Source organism: Lagenorhynchus albirostris, chromosome 2 (genome assembly GCF_949774975.1).
Source record: "Lagenorhynchus albirostris chromosome 2, mLagAlb1.1, whole genome shotgun sequence".
Taxonomy (NCBI): domain Eukaryota; kingdom Metazoa; phylum Chordata; class Mammalia; order Artiodactyla; family Delphinidae; genus Lagenorhynchus; species Lagenorhynchus albirostris.
Window position 1 is genome coordinate 174285909 of NC_083096.1, and position 19038 is coordinate 174304946.

At 52.4% G+C, this 19038-nt stretch overlaps 1 protein-coding gene across 5 annotated transcripts in view; it reads right to left on the reverse strand.

Annotated features, from left to right (window-relative positions):
* The window catches only part of PLEKHM2 (pleckstrin homology and RUN domain containing M2), a 37365-nt gene that overhangs the window by 12986 nt on the left and 5341 nt on the right, over window positions 1-19038 (reverse strand). For 2 of the 5 annotated variants that reach the window (XM_060141341.1, XM_060141340.1), the window contains exons 1-5: window positions 3612-3824; window positions 2442-2548; window positions 1941-2050; window positions 1278-1377; window positions 565-652 (exon numbers count right to left, since the gene is read on the reverse strand). In XM_060141341.1, the coding sequence (XP_059997324.1) occupies window positions 565-652; window positions 1278-1377; window positions 1941-2050; window positions 2442-2548; window positions 3612-3809 (603 nt within the window). In that variant the 5' untranslated portion in view covers window positions 3810-3824. Of the gene's footprint in view, window positions 1-564; window positions 653-1277; window positions 1378-1940; window positions 2913-3611; window positions 3825-6363; window positions 6382-19038 lie in introns of those variants that run through there. The other 3 variants (XM_060141342.1, XM_060141344.1, XM_060141345.1) reach the window with 3 other exon arrangements.

Here is a 19038-nt window from a genome sequence, read left to right on the forward strand (position 1 = left end):
ACTACTTTTCAGTAGCCAAGTTCCTCTTCCGGTCTGTGCTGCCGGGGTTGGGACCTAGGCTGGTGACCCAATTAGGACGGGGCGGCTGCGCGCATCTTGACAAGACCGCAGAGGAGCCTCTGCAGCTCCTGGGCCACCCTGCACCTCTCCAGTGCGTGACCGTGACCGTGACCGTGACCGTGAGGGAGGCCGGGAAGCAGGGAGCTGAGAGGCTTGCAGGATCCCGGGAGGCACAGGGATGAACCTGCCTCGTCTCTCGACGACGACTCACGTCCTGATCACGAAGGAGAATACTCCAGTGCTAAAATGCTCCAGGCAATGCGGCTTTTCTCCAATGTGGGACAGAGAGACAGGAAGGAGTCCCCCAAACCAGGAATTCTGGCCAAGAGAGAATCACCTCAACCCCACACCGTTCCACTGGTCAGACCCTGAGCTGTTCCCTCACCTGAACGGAAAGGACGGCGCTCAGACTCAGTCACACCCGTCAGGCTCCCTGAGCGGGACCACGCGCCCAACCCGCCCGCCCCTCTGCCCCCAGGAGCAGCGAGAGCCGTGGCGTCTCACCAGGTCCAGGTCGAACCGAATGAACTCCAGCCCAGACACCAAGGTCAGGAAGAGGGTCAGGTGGTCATGGCTGCAGACCAGGGCATTCCTGCGAGACACGGGAAGGGGCGAGGGTAGTTCTGGGTCTGGTTACCAGCGCGGCCCCGCCTCCCCCGCAAGCCAGCTGCGCTGAGGTTCGGCATGTGGCGTCCCTCCACCCCAAGCTTGATGCGGTCTTCACCCACCCCCTTCCAGCGCTCTCCGGCTGGCTTTGGGGCCATACGGCACTTTACTGCCCTGCCTGTGTCTCCACCCACCCCCTTCCAGCGCTCTCCGGCTGGCTTCGGGGCCGTACGACACTTTACCGCCCTGCCTGTGTCTTCAGATACGGGGCGGGGCCGCAGCAGCTCTGGCAGCTGCTCTAAATCCCCTGTTCCCGCGGCAACCCCAGCGGAGGCTGAGCCTCCAGTCAGGACTGAGGCCTGGGTGGGGGATCGGGCAGGGGCCGACTAGGCACCAAACCGCTCCCAGGAGCCCGGCCGGAACCAGCACACCTGGCCAGGGCCGTCACAGGCAAGCTCCACTGGCCCTCTGGCCATCGCTGACGTGTCCTCAGCACGCACCGCCAGGCTAGGCCTCGGGGTGCCACAGCGCGGTGTCTGCGTGTGACGGGAGACTTTGGGACGGGGCTTGGGCGCCCTGGAGCGGCGTGAGACAGCGCTCCGGACACTCACTTGACGTAGTACTTGTGCAGGAGACCCAGGTTCTCCTGGAACAGCCGCAGGTAGCTCTCCAGGGAGTTCTCGTTGAGGGCCAGGTACAGCCAGGCCCGGCCTGCAGACAAAGGGCAGGAGTAAGCCACTAAGGGGTGCTGGCTTTCCTTGGCCCAGCAAGGGCGGGAAGGGCAGCAAGAATGGCGGAGGGGAGCCAGCGCCCCAGCAGCCCTCTCTCCTGACGGAGCGCCGCACCCTGAGATCTTGATTTTCCCCGTCAGACCCTAGCCTGTAACTGGCCAGGAAACTTGGATGAACGGGGCAGATCGCAAACTCCAGATGGGTTGAGAAGTGCAAGGACTTTTCACTGATCCTGTAGCTGACACTGACCCTGGCTCAGGGAGAGAGGCGAGACCCCCCCCGACTAGGTGCTCGGGCTGGGATTTGGTAGGAGCCCCGCTCTCTTCAGCATCTCACTTTCCCTCCTCACAGCCACGATGCTCCGGCCAAATGTCATGTGCGGGACGAAGAGAGGCCTCGTGGAGGGCGCTGGCATTTTAACCAGCCTCCGCCACTGGACACCACAAGGCACTCGGCCTCCCGGGCGGACCCTGAGGTCACACCTGAGCCCCAAGCTGCCCACTGGGACTGGTCCCTTCGCCGAGTGCACCCGGTACTACTCACTGCGTCCCAGGTTGGTGGCCACGTGCTGCAGCACCTCGATCTGCTTGATGGCCTCTCTCCGGGTGAAATGCACCACGAGCACCCAGTAGCCAGATGAGAGGTCTTGCAGTCTGAGAAAACAGGACAGGAGCTGCTATGACCTAAACGGGGCCACCCTGGGAAGCTGCAGTCAGTTGGTCCACCAGCCTTCGTATCAGGAGGAAGCCCAAGGCTGAAAGCAAGGGATTCCCAGCGGGACCCCCAGGCAGCCACCAGGCCTTCACACCATCATTTCATCTGTCGCTAATCCTTTCCCCAGTCATTCATGCCCGCTCAGAGACGGATTACTGGGATAACCCCAGACAGTCTGCAGCCCACCTGAGTGAGACAAATCGTTTTCTGCTAAGGGAAAGAAGAAATAAAAGGCAGACGAGGCTAGGGACCTCCCTCTGAGGGCTACTCACGGGCTCGGGGTCCTGCCCTGCTGCTCTGTACTGTCCTCTCCAGAGGCCACCTCCTTACCCATAGAGCAGGGCGTGGTCCAAGTGCTCACACAGACGCTGCAGGACCTTGTCGTGGTTCCGGATGGCAGGGGTCTCATCTTCACATGCAGCAAAGTAGCTCTGCAACTGAAAGGGAAAAAAGGAAGTTCCCCCAGATTAGAAATGGATAATAAAGAGGAGGGCCATGGAAGTTCTGGAATCAAGAAGGTAGCTGAGAAAACCAGTCAAAGGATGTATCTGTGTTGACCAGCGGATAGTCGACCTCAAACTGCTTATCCTGTACTGCATGTTCCAGAGGCACAGGAGGACACTTAGAACCCAGTCCCCACGAGGCACTCAGTAAGTGCTTGGCACGATGACAGCTCGATGCTGGTGAGGAATTCATGGTCTACGATGTGGGTCTCTGGGGGTACCAGGCTTCAAGCCAGGGCCGCCGAGCTACACAACTCCAGGGGCACTACCTACAGTGCTACGTATATAAATGAACACTCAGTGCCCAGTGTAAATCCCCCTGCCCCGCCCCTGGAGTTGGTCACACGGTGGCCCAGCCTGGAGCTGTCCCTCTGCACAAACTAAGGGCTGATGGACGTGGGCACCTGCTCCAACGGCCTTCTTGCCGGAGGCTGACATGGGACGCTGGACTTACCTGAGGAAGCCGGCCAGGCTGGATAAGGATCCAGGTACCTTGCCAGGCTCAGGTCAAGCCCCACACCAAGAAGGACACTGTTCCCAGGCTGGACTGAAAACAGGAGATTTGGCCAGTAGGCGAGATGAGCTGCAGCCTGAGGAAACCCCAGCAGGCTGACGGAGGTGAGGGCAGCTCGCTCAGCTCTGTTAAGGCCAAGAAAGCCCAGATCAGGACTGAGTTCTCTGCAGCCACAGTGAGGAGGGGGCCCTGTCAGGCGAAGCGCCGGGAGAAAAGTCTTTCCCACTTCATTGGGCCACACTCTGGTCTGCTGCTGCCCTTCTAATGGCCAGAAGGGGAAGAACACACAAAAAAGAGCACCCATCCCTGTACACCCGTCTCAGGTTTAAGCTCCTGGCTCTGGGGAAATGTGCTCTCAAGTTTTTTCTGGAAGCAGTGTAGAGACAGCAGCAGCAGACAGGACACATTGGCCACACCCGCAAGCACGCGCTCTTGGCGAGAAGCCAACAGTGCGGCTCCCACAACAAAAATAGCTTCTCTTACTCTGTGGCCTGGAGCAAGCCCAGCAGCCCTGCTGGCCCCGGACAGGCCTCGGTTCTGCAGGGTCTGCCCCTCCTTCCAAGAGGCAGGCAAAACAGAGCCCCAGGAGGAGAGGTTTCTAGAACTGAAAGAAAGAGCAAAGAGCCTATGAAAACTGCAGTGGCCGAAGGTATGCCTGCACGGCTTAGTACTGAGAACCATGACGTCGGGGGCCAGGTTTTTTTGGTTTGTTTTTTTTTTTTATTTCAAAATCCAAGTAAATCTGAGATCAGAGATTCTTAGATGTTAGAACTGGAAGGATCTGTAGAGAACTAGTACAACTCCCTTATTAAAGAAGGAAAACAGAGGCTTATTTATTTTCTTGATTATAAAAGTAGCCACACCCACCATGCTCGAAAAACATGGAAAAGTTTAAAATTTTACTGATCTCGACGTGCAGGCTCAGCGGCCATGGCTCACAGGCCCAGCCGCTCTGCGGCACGTGGGATCTTCCCGGACCGGGACACGAACCCACGTCCCCTGCATCGGCAGGCGGACTCTCAACCACTGCGCCACCAGGGAAGCCCCCTGATTTACTTTTAAACAGAGAAGGTGACTAAGGCCAACAAAGGTTAAGTCCTTCACTATGATTTTCAGCTAAGTGAGGGAGCCACGGCTGGAACTCGGACTCCTTTTTCAGGTCAAGATACCTTAAAAAATAAATATTCTGAAAGCAGTATTTGCTCATTGTAAAAGTTTAAGCAACATGGAAGTGTGTATAAATGTAAAGACCTCCTCTCCCCTGTCCCCCACTGGGAACAGCCTGTGTGTGTGCCCTCCCAACTCTTTTCCTGCACACATAGACTTAAGAAAAAAAAGTGAAATGGGATCACGCTGTACTCATTGTTCTGAAACCTTTTCCTTAATAGAAAAAGATTTAATAAGCCATTTTTCTAGACTATTTTGTCTAATTGATCCAGTGTTTCTTCCAATACGTCAAACGTATACTTCCATATCATTACATACAGATCCACTCCATTCTTTTTTTTTTTTTTTTTTTTTTTTTTGCGGTACGCAGGCCTCTCACTGCTGTGGCCTCTCCCGTTGCAGAGCACAGGCTCCGGACACGCAGGCTTGGCGGCCATGGTTCACGGGCCCAGCCCGTGGGAAGATCCCGTGGTATGTGGGATCTTCCCGGACCGGGGCACGAACCCGCGTCCCCTGCATCGGCAGGCAGACTCTCAACCACTGCGCCACCAGGGAAGCCCGAAAAATGGTATTTTTGCAAAACTGAGTCTTTCCATCCACGAACATGGAATTTTTTTTTCCATTTATGCATGTCTTCTTTTACATACTTGGTAAGTTTTCCAGCTTTCTCTGGATAGGTCTTTCACATTTGAAGGGGAGAGGCTGCATACATACACATGGTACTAAGAGTTAGGGAACAGTCTGTAACCAGGAGACAATTAACCAGGAGACAATTTCTGCAAAAAGTATAATAGAAAGAGTGTATAACATGGTGGTGAAGAGCAAGGGCTCTGGACAGGAAACATGGGTCCAAAGACTGGCTCTGCTACTACAGAGCTGAGTAGCTTTGGCAAATTACTTAACCCTCTAACCCTCATTTTTTTCTCATCTGTAAAATGGATTCAAAAGATTGTTTAGAGCTGAGCTGTCCAATACAGCTAGCCACTAGCTACGTGACTATTTGGATTTAATTAAAGTTAAAATTAAACAAAAGTAAAAATCCAGTTCTTTAGTTGCACTAGCCCCATTTCAAATGTTCAGTGGCGACTGTACTGGACAGTGTAGATATAGATATCAGTCCATTATTGCAGAAAGGTCTGTTGGTTTAGGGGATCAAATGATATAAAGCATGCAAAAGGCTTAGCATAGATCCTGGTAAGCAACGAGAGCTCAGTAAGCATTAGCCAAGATTCTTTTATCTATCTATCTATTGGCTGTGTTGGGTCTTTGTTGCTGCGTGCAGGCTTTCTCTAGTTGTGGTGTGTGGGGGCTACTCTTTGTTGCGGTGCGCCGGCTTCTCATTGCGGTGGCTTCTGTTGCGGAGCACAGGTTCTAGGCAAGTGGGCTGCAGTAGTTGTGGCTCGCGGGCTGCAGTAGTTGTGGCTCACGGGCTCTAGAATGCAGGCTCAGTAGTTGTGGCGCACGGGCTTAGCTGCTCCACAGCATGTGGCATCTTCCCGGACCAGGGCTTGAACCTGTGTCCCCTGCATTGGCAGGCGGATTCTTAACCACTGCGCCACCAGGGAAGCCCCTAGGCAACATTCTTAAGAATAATGAAGCCACGGTGACGGTTCACGCAGCATTATTTACAACAGCCAAGCTATGGAAGAAATCTCAGTGTCCACTGACAGATGAATGGATAAAGAAGTGGTATATATACAATGGAATATTACTCAGCCATAAAACAAAACAAACAAACATAACAAAACAGATACAGACTCATAGCTACAGAGAACAAACTGGTGGTTTGCTAGAGGGGAGAGGGGTGGAGGGATGGGCAAAAGAGGTGAACGGGACTAAGAGGTACAAACTTTCAGTCATAAAATAAATAATTCACGGGGAAGTAATGTACAGCAGCAGTCCCCAACCTTTTCGGCACCAGGGACCTGTTTTTTGGAAGACAATTTTTTCCACGGACAGTGGGAGGAGGGGATGGTTTCGGGATGATTCAAGCGCATTACGTTTATTGTGCACTTTATTTCTATTATTATTATGTTGTAATATATAATGAAATAATTATACCACTCACCATAATGCTGACAGGGGGTGGAGCTCAGGCGGAAATGCGAGCGATGGGGAGCGGCTGTAAATACAGATGAAGCTTCGCTCGCCCGCCCGCCACTCACCTCCTGCTGTGCGGCCCGGTTCCTAACAGCATGGACCGGTACCAGTCCGTGGCCCGGGGGTTGGGGACCCCTGATGTACCGCATGGGGAATATAGTCAATAATACTGTAATAACTTTGTATGGTGACTTATCATGGTGATTTTATAATGAATAGAAATATTGAATCACTATGTTGTACACCTGAAACTAATATAATGTTGTAAGTTAATTACACTTCAAATAAATAAATAAACAGAAGCAACAGTGAACCCATATTCTCAGCCACACCAATGACACACCATTTAGCTAAACGTAAGTTCAGGGGCAAAGAAGACTCAGTGATGTTCTCTGCTCTCAAGAACCAGTATCCTGTTCACCAGCTCATTAGCAGGTGGTTCCGAAGCCTATTCTTTAACCACTCTTTTACAGCAGGTTGATAAAAATTTTCCATGATCTCAGGGAACAAGGAGACCTTCCATCAATGTGACAACCCAGCACAGTTCTTGAGAGGAGCAGGAAGGCGAAAGGGACTGTCTCTGAGTCAGTGACGGGAGCGTTTCAGGAGCTCTGCCAACAGCTTGAGCTCACACTCCGGGAGCTGGTCAGAAAGCACCACATAAAGATGCACAGCTGAAGTCTTCTTCCCCCGCCATGGAGAGGCAGCTGCGAGGAGCCACTCACGGCACCAGGAAGGTCACAGGCTCTGAAAGTGGGAGGAGAGCAAACATCGAGGCCTCATTTGAGGGCCCCTGAGCAAGTGAATCAATGAAATGAGGATAATGGACAAATTTTATTCCAAGTTACTCTTCAGTGACACACAATACTTGCTGGTGGAGCTACCACTGGCTGTAATTAGAGCCATCATTTATTGAATGCTTGTTATGTGCACTAGGAAGGCAGCAGATAACTTGGATTTTTTTTTTTTTCGGGCCTCTCACTGTTGTGGCCTCTCCCGTTGCAGAGCCCAGGCTCCGGACGCGCAGGCTCAGCGGCCATGGCTCACGGGCCCAGCCGCTCCGCGGCATCTGGGAGCTTCCCGGACCAGGGCACGAACCCATGTCCCCTGAATCGGCAGGTGGACTCTCAACCACTGCGCCACCAGGGAAGCCCTACAACTTGGATTTGAATGTGGGCTCTGCTACCCACTCACTGTGTGGCCTTGGGCAAGTTACTTAACCTCTCTAAACACAGTTTCCTGCTCTACAGCCCTACAGGTTGCGTGAGGGTTCAGATAATACCTTAGCTGTTTATCAAAGAGCACGATGCCTTGCAAACACTTCATAAATGTTAGCAGCTGTGATGACGTACTTCACAAACACTACTTAACTTAATCATCACAGCAAACCCATAAAGTAGGTCACAGAGCTAGTAAGTGGTGGAGGCAGATTTTAAAGCCAGGTCTTCTCATCCAACCTGGCTTCAAGATCCCCGAGTCAATGACGTAGATAAAGTGTTGTTCTAATATGCTGTTCTAATATGTTGTAGGAGAACCCAAGAAAGTGAAACGCACTCCCCTCTTTTTTAAGTCACAGGAACTAAAAAGCCCACAGTGCACATGAGACCAGTGTCTTCTGCAGCTCTGCTTCCTGGAAGATGCATGGAGGAGAAAGGCTGGTGTGGCTCCTTTAAGAAGAAAGCTTGCCTGCTCTCTCCATCCTTTTGCCCCACGTTGGCCTCTTCCCAGCAGTGAGGAAGTGCACTGTTTGGTTAAATCAGCCACAGTTGCTCCAGGAGGAGCTTTCCTCACTTCTGGGAAGAAATTCATCCTGCTGATCAGGCTGCCAAGTGGTTTTGAATGTTTCCTTTATGCCCATGAAAGTTTGGGGAAAAGGCTGAAAATTTCAGAATTAGTAGGGGTCTAGAGCAGGGGTCAGCAAACTATGGCCAGTGGGTCTGCCTCCTATTTTTGTAAATAAAGTTTTATTAAAACACAGCCACACCCATTTGTTTTGTATTATCTACAGCTGCTTTTGCACTATGATGGCAGAACTGAGTAGATGAGACAGAGGCTGTATGGCCTGCAGAACCTAAAATATTTACTATCCAGCCCTTTATAGAAGGTTTGCCGACCTCTGGTCTAGAGCCTTAAGCAGAGGTGACAAGGAATGCACACCTGTTACAGGCTGGGCCAGGAGATGTCTCTCGCCCAATGCTCAGTTCAGCAGTGGCCAGAAGAGGAGGCTCGAGCCTTGAAGATTCATATATTTCAACAAAGATTTACTGAGCACCCACTATGAATACACCAGCTGCTATTCTTATACAGAAGTCCTGGCCCTTGTAAAATGTAAATCGTATGCAAATACATAATATAGTGCCAGGGATGAATAATGCTATATAAAAACAAAGCAGTGATCAGGGGTCTGTTATAAATATGGGGTCAGAGAAGATCTCACTAAGAAATGACTACTGAGGTAACTAGGGGAAGAGTATTCTAGTTAGGACAGCGTGTGCAAAGGTCCTGGGGCAGGGGCAACCGGAAGGAGACTGGTGTGGCAAGGAGGTGAGTGATACGAGCTCAGAGAACAGCCAAGGGCCACATCATGTGCAGGTGTTCAGGCTGTGGTAAAAGACTTGGCATTTCATTACTAGTTTGATGGGAAGTTATTGGAAGTTACTGAAAACAGGGAGGTAATATAATCCAATATGTATGTTATGAGGCTGCTCTAGCATATGTGTGGTGTATATACGGACTCTGGAAGGCCAAGGTGGAGGCAGAGAGACTGGCTGGGAGGCTATCACCAGTGCGGATGGATAAGGGAGGCTTGGAGCTGGCTGTAGCGGTGGAAGCAAAAAAGGGTTAGATTTAAGAGCTACTCTGCAGGTGGCGCCCCAGGGACTTACTGATGGATTAGATGTGCGGAAGGAGAGAAAGCAAGCGGCCAAGGATGATTCTAAGGCTTTTGGTCTGAGCAACTGAACGGCAGTGCCATTTCCAGATCAGGTGGAGTTCTGCGCCGGCCATGGTAAGTTTGAAACATCTATCAGGTATCTAAGTGGAGATGTCAAGGAGACAGTTGTACAAATGGGTCTGGAGTTCAGAGAGAGGTCAGCGCCATCAGCCTTTGGATGGTATTTAAAGTTGTGGAATTGGATGAGATCATCTTGGGAATGCAGAGAGAGGAGCATCTGAGCACTACGCCAGGGCGCTCCAGTGTCAGACCAGGGGTCCTCCCGCAGTCTGCACGACAGGGCCACTTGGGGAACTGGAGGAAAAGAACAATGCCCAGGCGCCTCTCCGGATCAACTGGAGCAGAAACTCTGGAGGCGGGGCCCAGGAACCAGCATTTCTTAGTAACACTCCCCAGATAATTCGAATGCCCAGCCAGGGCTGAGGATCACTGCTTTAGACTGAGAAGGCGCAGGCAGCAAGGCAGTGGACGACCCACAGTGTGTGCTCCAGAGCTACATGAAGACAGTCTGCAGGGGGAGGGAACGATCAGTCCATCGGGTCACGTTCCCACATAAAGGGAGGGGCCGGGAACCTGGATGAAGAGCAATCGGGGTGAAGAGAGAGGGAAGAAAGCCTGGGAGGAGTCCGCCACGGAGCTTCAGAGCTTTTTTGGGACCTGTTTCAAGCAAATGAGGTATTTGTAAACTGACATTGATGAGGCAAGTGGAACTTGAAAACGGGAGATGTTTGATGACACGGGGTAAAAGTTATTATTAAATTTGGTTAGAAGAGAGAAAAGGAGAAGGAAGGAAGGAAAAAAGAGAAGACAGCAATACAGAAAACTCCTTTGACCAGCTTTGCCAAAAAGGTGGCAGGAAAATGGGGGTGGAGTAAAGGAGCCAAGTCCTTGAACAGGAAAGACGGGGTGGGATCCACTGCCCAGGGTAGGGGTGGCCACAGATGGGAGCCCAGGTGGGCTGGTGAGCTTGATGGAGGGAGGGTGAAAAAATTCTCATGGGAAGAAAATTTAAAAATAAGCAAGGCAGGGCTTCCCTGGTGGCGCAGTGGTTAAGAATCCGCCCGTTGAGGCAGGGGAGACGGGTTCGAGCCCTGGTCAGCGAAGATCCCACATGCCGCAGAGCAACTAAGCCCATGCGCCACAACTACTGAGGCTGAGCTCTAGAGCCCATGAGCCACAACTACTGAGCCCATGTGCCACAACTACTGAAGTCCGTGCACCTGGAGCCCGTGCTCCACAACAAGAGAAGCCACTGCAATGAGAAGCCCACGCACCGCAAGGGAGAGTAGCCGCCCCTGCTCGCCGCAACTAGAGAAAGCCCGCGCACAGCAATGAAGACCCAACACAGCCAAACATAAATAAATTTTTTTTTAAATTCAAAAACAATAAGCAAGGTCCGCTGAGAATGAAGAGAGAGAGAATAAGATTTAAAATTGTTTTTAGGGCTTCCCTGGTGGTGCAGTGGTTAAGAATCTGCCTGTCGATGCAGGGGACACGGGCTCGAGCCCTGGTCCAGGAAGATCCCACATGCCGTGGAGCAACTAAGCCCACAAGCCGCAACTACTGAGCCTGCACCCTAGAGCCCGTGAGCCACAACTACTGAGCCTGCGCTGTAGAGCCCGCAAGCCACAACTACTGAGCCTGTGTTCTAGAGCCTGTGAGCCACAACTACTGAAGGCCACCGCCATGAGACGCCCACACACCAAAACGAGAAGTAGCCCCCACTCGCAGCAACGAAGACCCAACACAGCCAAAAATAAAGAAAGAAATTTATTTTTTTAAAAATTGTTTTTGAAGCCATGGTTTCCTGAGAGGCCTTGAACTCAGGCCTCATCTCCAAGTCATGCTCCCAGGCCACACGCGGACTGGCTAAGCTGCTCTTCTCTCCCTGTTCCCGGTTCTCCGGGTGCACTTGGGCACCCAGGCCAGGAAGAGCTGGGTTCAGCTCACCCCAGACTCTCACGGCCAGGAGGCCGGTGCTCCCTGCTGAGCCCTCTGGGAAAACCAGCCATCACGAGACTGCGCCAGACCCCATGGCTGCAGGGGCGTGGGGGTGGCGCACTTCCGCAAGCCAAGAAATGCCTGACTCCGGGCATTTTAATCAGGGTTAGTCCCACTCTCTGCTTGGAGCTGCCACAGCCAGGCCCTCTCAGTCTTGTCTCTCTCCTGGACGCATAACCATGAAACAATTTCTAGTTCTATGGTCGGTACCAAGAAATCCTTCCAGAATTGGTCCCTAATAGGTAACTCCACCGCAGCTGTGAAAGATTAACAATGGCCAAGTGAAAATGAGCTGGTTGCAGGGGCCCTCCTTTCCTCCTCCCTGGTCAGCTGAGACCAAAGAGGCTGTGATGCTGCTCAGCAAACAGCCGGGGATCTGAAATCTCACTCTGCTCACCGTCTGTACTGGGGCGGGCGGGGCGGGGTGGGGTGGGGGGCTCCGCACGCCTAGGTTTACAGAGCAGGAGAAAAGTCCCTGCCCCGACAAAGGCAGGAGAGTCTGTGAGGCCGGACAGACCCAGGCTGGCGACACGCCCGTGTGAGCCGCCCAACCACTTAGGGGCTCACTGCTGGGCCTGCTGCATCCCTGGCGGAGGACACGGACCTTGAACACAGGAGACTCTCCCGCTGCTCAGGGAGGAGGTCGCCGGGTACCAGCAGCTGCTCTACCGGCTCCACGGAGACCAGATGTATTTAGACGACAGAGTATTTAGAACAGCCTCCCCAGTGCAGGCCTAGGAAGTAGAAATCCAAAAGCAGAAAAGACCCCAGCTGAAGAGAGGTGGACTGCCAGCCGACCTCAGAGCACCTCTTTTACAAATTAAACCAAAGATGGCCCCGGTTACACGAGCTCAACTCAAACTCGGAGCCACCCTGAGCTGCAGGACCCACTTGGACACCTCATCCCAGGGCTGCCTCTCACCGGCTGCAGCTGGGGTGCGGCATGGGTGAGGGACAAAGCCTGCGGGAAGTGGGAGGTCTCTGCCCACCTTGCCTTTGGAATTCTAGCCACCGTGGGGCCCCTGCTGGGTCAAGCTGCACCTGTGGGCCTCGCGGACACTTGCTCTTCTTTCTGAGGCAGACCCTCCGAGGACAGGCAGAGGTCAAACTGTGTGATACCATTTATTACTTTTGGGGTTAGGATGTCCCCAAACCTGGATGCCTGGACGCCCCCAGGGAGAGGGACCCCGTGAGGGCTCGTCCATTGCAGACACGGCTAAAGAAGGGTTGGTGCGGCCACCGAATCAACGTCCCCACCCTGATGCTGCATCAGTAGTTTGCACTGGCTTCAGACACAGACTCTCATGGATCTGAAGAGAAGGCCAGTGCTCACCACCCTTCCTCTCAAAAATAAATGTAAACAAATAAATAAATAATAAGGCAGGCAGGCTGGAGTCTTTTAAAGCTTAGCAAAGCTTCTTAAAAACAATAATGCCGGGACTTCCCTGGTGGCGCAGTGGTTAAGAATCCGCCTGCCAATGCAGGCGACACGGGTTCGAGCCCTGGTCCAGGAAGATCCCACATGCCGCGGGGCAACTAAGCCCGTGTGCCACAACTACTGAGCCCGCGTGCCACAACTACTGAGCCCGCGTGTCTAGAGCCCGTGCTCCGCAAAAAGAGAAGCCACCACAATGAGAAGCCCACACACCACAACAAAGAGTAGCCCCCGCTCGCCGCAACTAGAGAAAGCCTGCACGTAGCAACGAAGACCCAACGCAGCCAAAAATAAATAAATAAATAAATTTTAAAAAAGAGCGATAATGCCTGCTTTACATGATCCAAGGAAAGGAAGGCTACTGTCGACAGCATTTCTGGAAAGACTCTCCATTGGAATCGAAGACAAGGCTGGGCGCTGGCCAGGATGAAGAATTTCAGAATCTAAGGGCATAAGAGCCCTTAGAAATCACCAGTGGTTCGAGGATGGAGTAGAATCCTGTGTGTGGCGTGTTTTTTCAGGCTGTTGCTTGGCTTCCAGGTCTCTGGTGTTTGCGCAGGGACCTCTCGGGAGGGCCTCTTACCGTCTTCCTCTCCTGGGGCCTCTCATTCAGGAGGGTGTGGGGGGCAGTTAGAGTGAGCAAGGGAGAGGCTCTCAGTGAATGGAACTTTAACTACTGAATGCACTGAAAATCAGAAAAATAATGACTTAGCCAGAACCCTCATCTCATGGGTCTGGGAGGCTGGGGCCCAGGGAAGTGAAGACGCTTCCTGCACCTCCTGGCTTTGTCCAGTGGTCCTTCTGCTTTACTGCAGCGTCTTGGCCCGGTGTGCTCAGATACCACAGAGGTAGCTATTCCTGGAGCCCCTTCTGCTTCCATCCTCCCTGGGGATAAAGTAAAGGTCAGGGGCACCTGCTGTGACCATCCGGAAAGTGCTCATCCCAGCGTCTTACTGAGGAGGACAGAGCAGTAGGGGTCTTGGGCCACTCCCAGGGCTCTATCGAATGGGAGCTGGGAGTTTAGGGGGGTGACGTCGGGAAGGTTCCAGCCACTTCCTTCCTAGACAACATGAGAATGTCCACAGAAGCTAAGGCCCACTGGGTGTCCACGGCTCCACCGACCCCAGGCAACCGCAATGTTTCTGACTCATTCTCCTCATTTTAAAATCCCTCACCTGAGATCCCACCCTACCTTAGCCTGGAAAATAGCGCATTCCCAACGACAATCAATTATAGTCGATTATAGAACTAGAGAACCCAGGCATCACCTCTGCACAAGAACCAGTCAGAGATACTGCCATTCAGAAACGACGGGCCTGGTTTCTTGGTGGGCATGAAAAACACAGTCCTGCAGCCCATGCCCCTGCCCGGGAAAGGCCTGTGCCCAGGCTGGTGGCATCCTGGGACCGACTGGCACCACCCCATGTAGGGCTGCCATAAAGGGTGCGCTGTTTGTTTACCATGGGCCTGCATCGTTCCTGAAGCAAGTTGGCTGAAATCAACGCTTCTTAACCATTCATTTGCCACTAAATACACCCAATTATACAGCTTTCTTTCCCACCTCCCAAATCACTGCTCATTAGCCCCTTTGCTGGAGTTGGCAGGCTCTCTGCCTAGCTCTGCTGAAAGATATACTAGGGAAAAGATGAAAAAAGCAGGTACTTGGGAATTCCCTGGCGGTCCAGCGGTTGGGACTCCGTGCTTCCACTGCAGGGGACCCAGGTTCAAACCCTGGTCAGGGAACTAGGATCCCACAAGGCGCGCGTGGCACGGCCCAAAGGAAAAAAAAAAAAGCAGGTACTTGGATTATCCATGGATTTCATTTTTTGTGCTTTCTCTGGGGTGTTGGAACGATGACAGCAGGAGGGGACTAGCCTAGCTGGGCACAGATCTCTTGGTAACTGGGTACTTTGACAGAATATGGTTTCCAAAAGCAATTAAATGCTCCTCTTCCTGGCAGGGGAGTGTCCCAGCCCCGAGGTACTACGATTGTTCTGCCTCTGAACTCAGCACAGCGTTGACCTCTGATGGAGGGACTAAGGGCTCCTTTCAGAGTGGAGAGGAAAATGTAAGAGGCCCTCCCAAGAGGTCCCTGGGCAAACACCAGAGACCTAGAAGCCAACCAATGGCCTGAAAGAACACGCCGCAGGCAGGATTCTACTCCATCCTTGTACGCTGCGATGGAAGCCGAAGCTGGCAGGGCCCCCGCTCTCTGTTTTCTGAGCGCTCACATTCAGTGTTGTGTGTAGCACTGGCGGGAGGAGGGAGGGAGTTTTTCAAAGCCTCATTTTACTCAGTCTTCCAAAGCCTGGGAGCCTTCACTGGCTGTGTTCATCTTTCACTTCCCTCTTCCTCCACCGTACCTGCAATGTCCCCCACCCAGACAACCATACCGTTGCTGAGGAAAATGGCCATCCAGTCACTGTCTAAATCACGACTTAGGTTGAGAGGTGAGACAGTCAGAGACTTTGGAGGCTGAAGGTGTAAATACAGGGTGAGGAAGTGTGCCGAGAGCACCATGGATAGGTTCCTGAAGGACACGTGGGAGGGCCTGGGGCAGGGCACACACCCCATCCGCTGTGATTTGTTTAACGCTGGTCTGTCTTCTAGAGTGTCAGCCCCGAAGGGGCAGGGGCTTGGTGGGCTCTGTTCACGGCTGATTCCTAGTGACTGGACGGGTGCCCAGCACAACACAGGCACCCATTTGTTAAGTGAACGGGTGGTTTTAGAGCGGACTGGCCCACAAGACTGACCTGTGGGGATGGATTATCTGTTATAATTTCAAGACAGACATGATGGAGACGGAAAAGGCTCAGAGAAATGGAAAGAGCGAGAGCGAGAAACATGGTTCAGGTCCAGACCTGCCCCTTATGAGGGTTAGAATCTTGGGCGCGTTACTTTTCTAAACCTCACTTCCCTCATGTATTAAACAGGGATCGTGCTCCATCCTGCAAGTCTGCTGTGAGCCTGACTGAGGAAGTGTGTGTGAACAGCAGGTGGTGAGTGCATTAAGTGTACGGATTCTGCTATGATCACTCCCCTTCCTGTTAGCGTGTCTGGACATTTCACGCCTCAGTAGTCTGTAACACCAAAAATACAGAACTTAGGGTGAAGTGTGAACAGAAGTTGACTACTTTCAAAAGTTAAGTGTGGATTTCAAGTCTACGTTAGCCCTTCCCTTGCTCTTACATGTTACTGGGTTTCTTAGACTCTTTTAGCTCTAACTCTTAAGTACAGATAGCCAGGGAGGAGGGGCGATTATAGGAAAGGACCACTTTCTTCCTTATACATTTCTATAATGTTTGTGACTACTTAGAAGCAAAAGGAATAAAGATGAATTACAAATACGTAAGATGGGAGAATGTCTCTGTGGCAGAACCAGTTGCTTTGCTAGAAAGACAGAGGAGATGCTCTTGGAACCCTAGGTAGTCATAACAACCAACAGATCAATGACCTAAACTCTCAGCTCCAGCCAAATGGACTCTCCCAGAAACTGTCCTTCCCCTGCCTCAAATGGAAGTTCTAGGACATCGAGACATCAAGCAAGCAGCAATGAGGAGGAGGACAGGGCTGGAAAGGAACGGTCACCCAAACCCGCCCCAGGGAGGAGAGCTCTGGGCCCAGGGTTGCTTACTTCGCCTTGTACCGGGGCGGGGGGTGGGGGGGGTCCCTGCTCCATCAGCATTGAGGTCACCTGGGAGAACTTTTTTTTTTTAATTTATTTATTTATATTTATTTTTGGCTGTGTTGGGTCTTCGTTTCTGTGCGAGGGCTTTCTCCAGTTGCGGCAAGCGGGGGCCACTCTTCATCGCGGTGCGCGGGCCTCTCACTATCGCAGCCTCTCCTGTTGCGGAGCACAAGCTCCAGACGCACAGGCTCAGTAGTTGTGGCTCACAGGCCTAGTTGCTCCGCGGCATGTGGGATCTTCCCAGACCAGGGCTCAAACCCATGTCCCCTGCATTGGCAGGCAGATTCTCAACCACTGCGCCACCAGGGAAGCCCCCGGAAGAGCTTTTTATCGAAGGGGGAAAAGGCCCGTTGCTTTCCTTGGACATAAGGGCACTGCCAGCCTCAGTGGCACCACACTCTCCTTGCCATGGTGGCAAATCCTGATGCCAGAGATGAGCACTGGAGACTCGAGGGGGGAGAATGACCCACCCAGAGCGCCCCCAGCACCTACAAACGCCAGCTTTCTCCTTCCACAATGCTCGCACCCAGAATACCTGCTGCTTTCTCTCCACGTGGAAACGTCTTGACCACTCCACCCTCATTCAGCATTAGCTTTTAGGCCTGACATTTCTGTCAGCCATCGGCAGCCTTTCAATCTTGCTGGGAAATTTCTTTTCCCAACGGGCTCCAGCCGGATGAGCTTTGAGGGGGACCCACAAGAATCGCCACTGCTCCCTCCGAAACTGTGTGTGTCCACTGTGATTACACAGACGGCTGGGGCCCACCCCGAATGAGCGGAGCTGTCGCTGCCTGATGCAGACCTGTTTCTGCCTGGCCTCTAGTCATCAAACGGGGCCTTTCGAGGTGGATGAGCCTGATGCTAGAGCCAAGGCACGGAGGAGAAAGAGAGGGCCCGGGGTGTCCTGTGATGGGGTGGAAAGGACCACAATGTCACCAGCCTGCAAACAGAGCCCTAACATCAGAGAAGCATCTTGCAAAAGGAGAACCAGAGTAAAACTCAGGCAGGGCTCAGAAAAACCAGTGACCGCTTCTCCACTAGCGTCTCATGATGGGCCTGGGTGGGGTCACTCGGGGGGTCAGGGGCACATCTAAGTGGTTCCTGCTTGGAACCACTCATCCCTCTCTAGGTAGCCTCCGTGATGTGAGAGCGGAGAGGAGCAGAGAGCTACTGCCAACCTCAGGACTCGGGCAGGGGAGGGGGAGCGCTTAGCACTTCTGTTTATAAAATGTGTGTGTGGATACTTACTATTTTATCGAGCTCTTTGCCCAGGTGACTCAGGTTATCAGGGGTTTTCAGAACGCTTAAGATATTAAAACTCTTAAGAGTTTTTCCATGAAGCCAAGAGAACAAAACTATTGATTGAAATCAAATGGTCAGTGTAATTCCCACATAGATCTAACTACCACGCCCTCTCTGGGAAAGAGCTGCCCTAGCTCATTTTTAATGTACTGGCAGATCTAACCTCTCTGGTGGAGTGGAAAAATGGGCGCAAAGAGCCCACCACCGGACCCAGCCGTTTCAGCTGCACTGCCAGGCGAGGCTGAACAGCTGCAGCTCTTAGACCAGAGTCAGCAGACCCCGCTCGGGAGACCCCCGCTCAACGCAGGGTATGCCTGGCCGGAAATAGAAGGCCACTCAGAGCCCAGCCTGGTGGGGCAACCCGCCCAGACTGAGGGCGCTGGGGACCTGGGTTGTCCTCTGTGAGAGAAGGTGGTCCCGATATAGGAACATTCTCTCAAGGAGGGTTACTTTATCTGTACAAGTCTATTCACCTTGTTTAAGGGGATCCAAATTGGGGCTGAGGAGACAGAGAACTGGGGTCGCTTACTTTTCATTTTGTACACTTCTGAGCTATTTGTGTATTTTTTAAAACAACTCCTCATCTTCCTAGGCTAATGTCTCACTCTCTCATCGTAGTCAGTGTCCCTTGCTGGAAGCAATGTCACCTCTTTGGCAAGTCTCCTCTGACCACCCCCCTCTGCAGCAGACCCTCTGCCAGTTCACCACCTTTTCCTGACCGAGGCCTTCAGGACACATCACAATATGAAGGTCTTTGTATTGGATTGTCTGCTAACTTATCACTTTCTCCTCCTGAAACAGGAGGGAAGGGGGCAGGGCACAACCTTTGAAAGAATAACATAGCCCGAGGACATGACATAAACTGATTAGAACCAAATGGGTCCAAGATGGCCCCCCAAACCCGGAGCCTCAGTATATGCTTATATCAGCAAGCTAAATGACACACCCACAGGCGCCATGACAGTTCCAAGATCAGTAAGGATCAAAAAGTGGGCGGTGGCCCAATTCCTGGAAATCCCCGCCCCTTCCTAAAATAGCTGGAATACTCCCCCCACTCATTAGCCTATGAAATTACCCACCCCTATAAAACCTGACAACCCTGCACCCTCGTGCCTTTCTCGCATTCTGAGATGGCCCATGCTCTGTCTGTGGAGTGTGTTTCTCTCTAAATAAATCCACGTCTTACCTATCACTTTGGCTCTCACTGAATTCTTTCTGCGATGAGACATCAACAACCTGAGCTTCATTAAGTCCTGAAACCAGG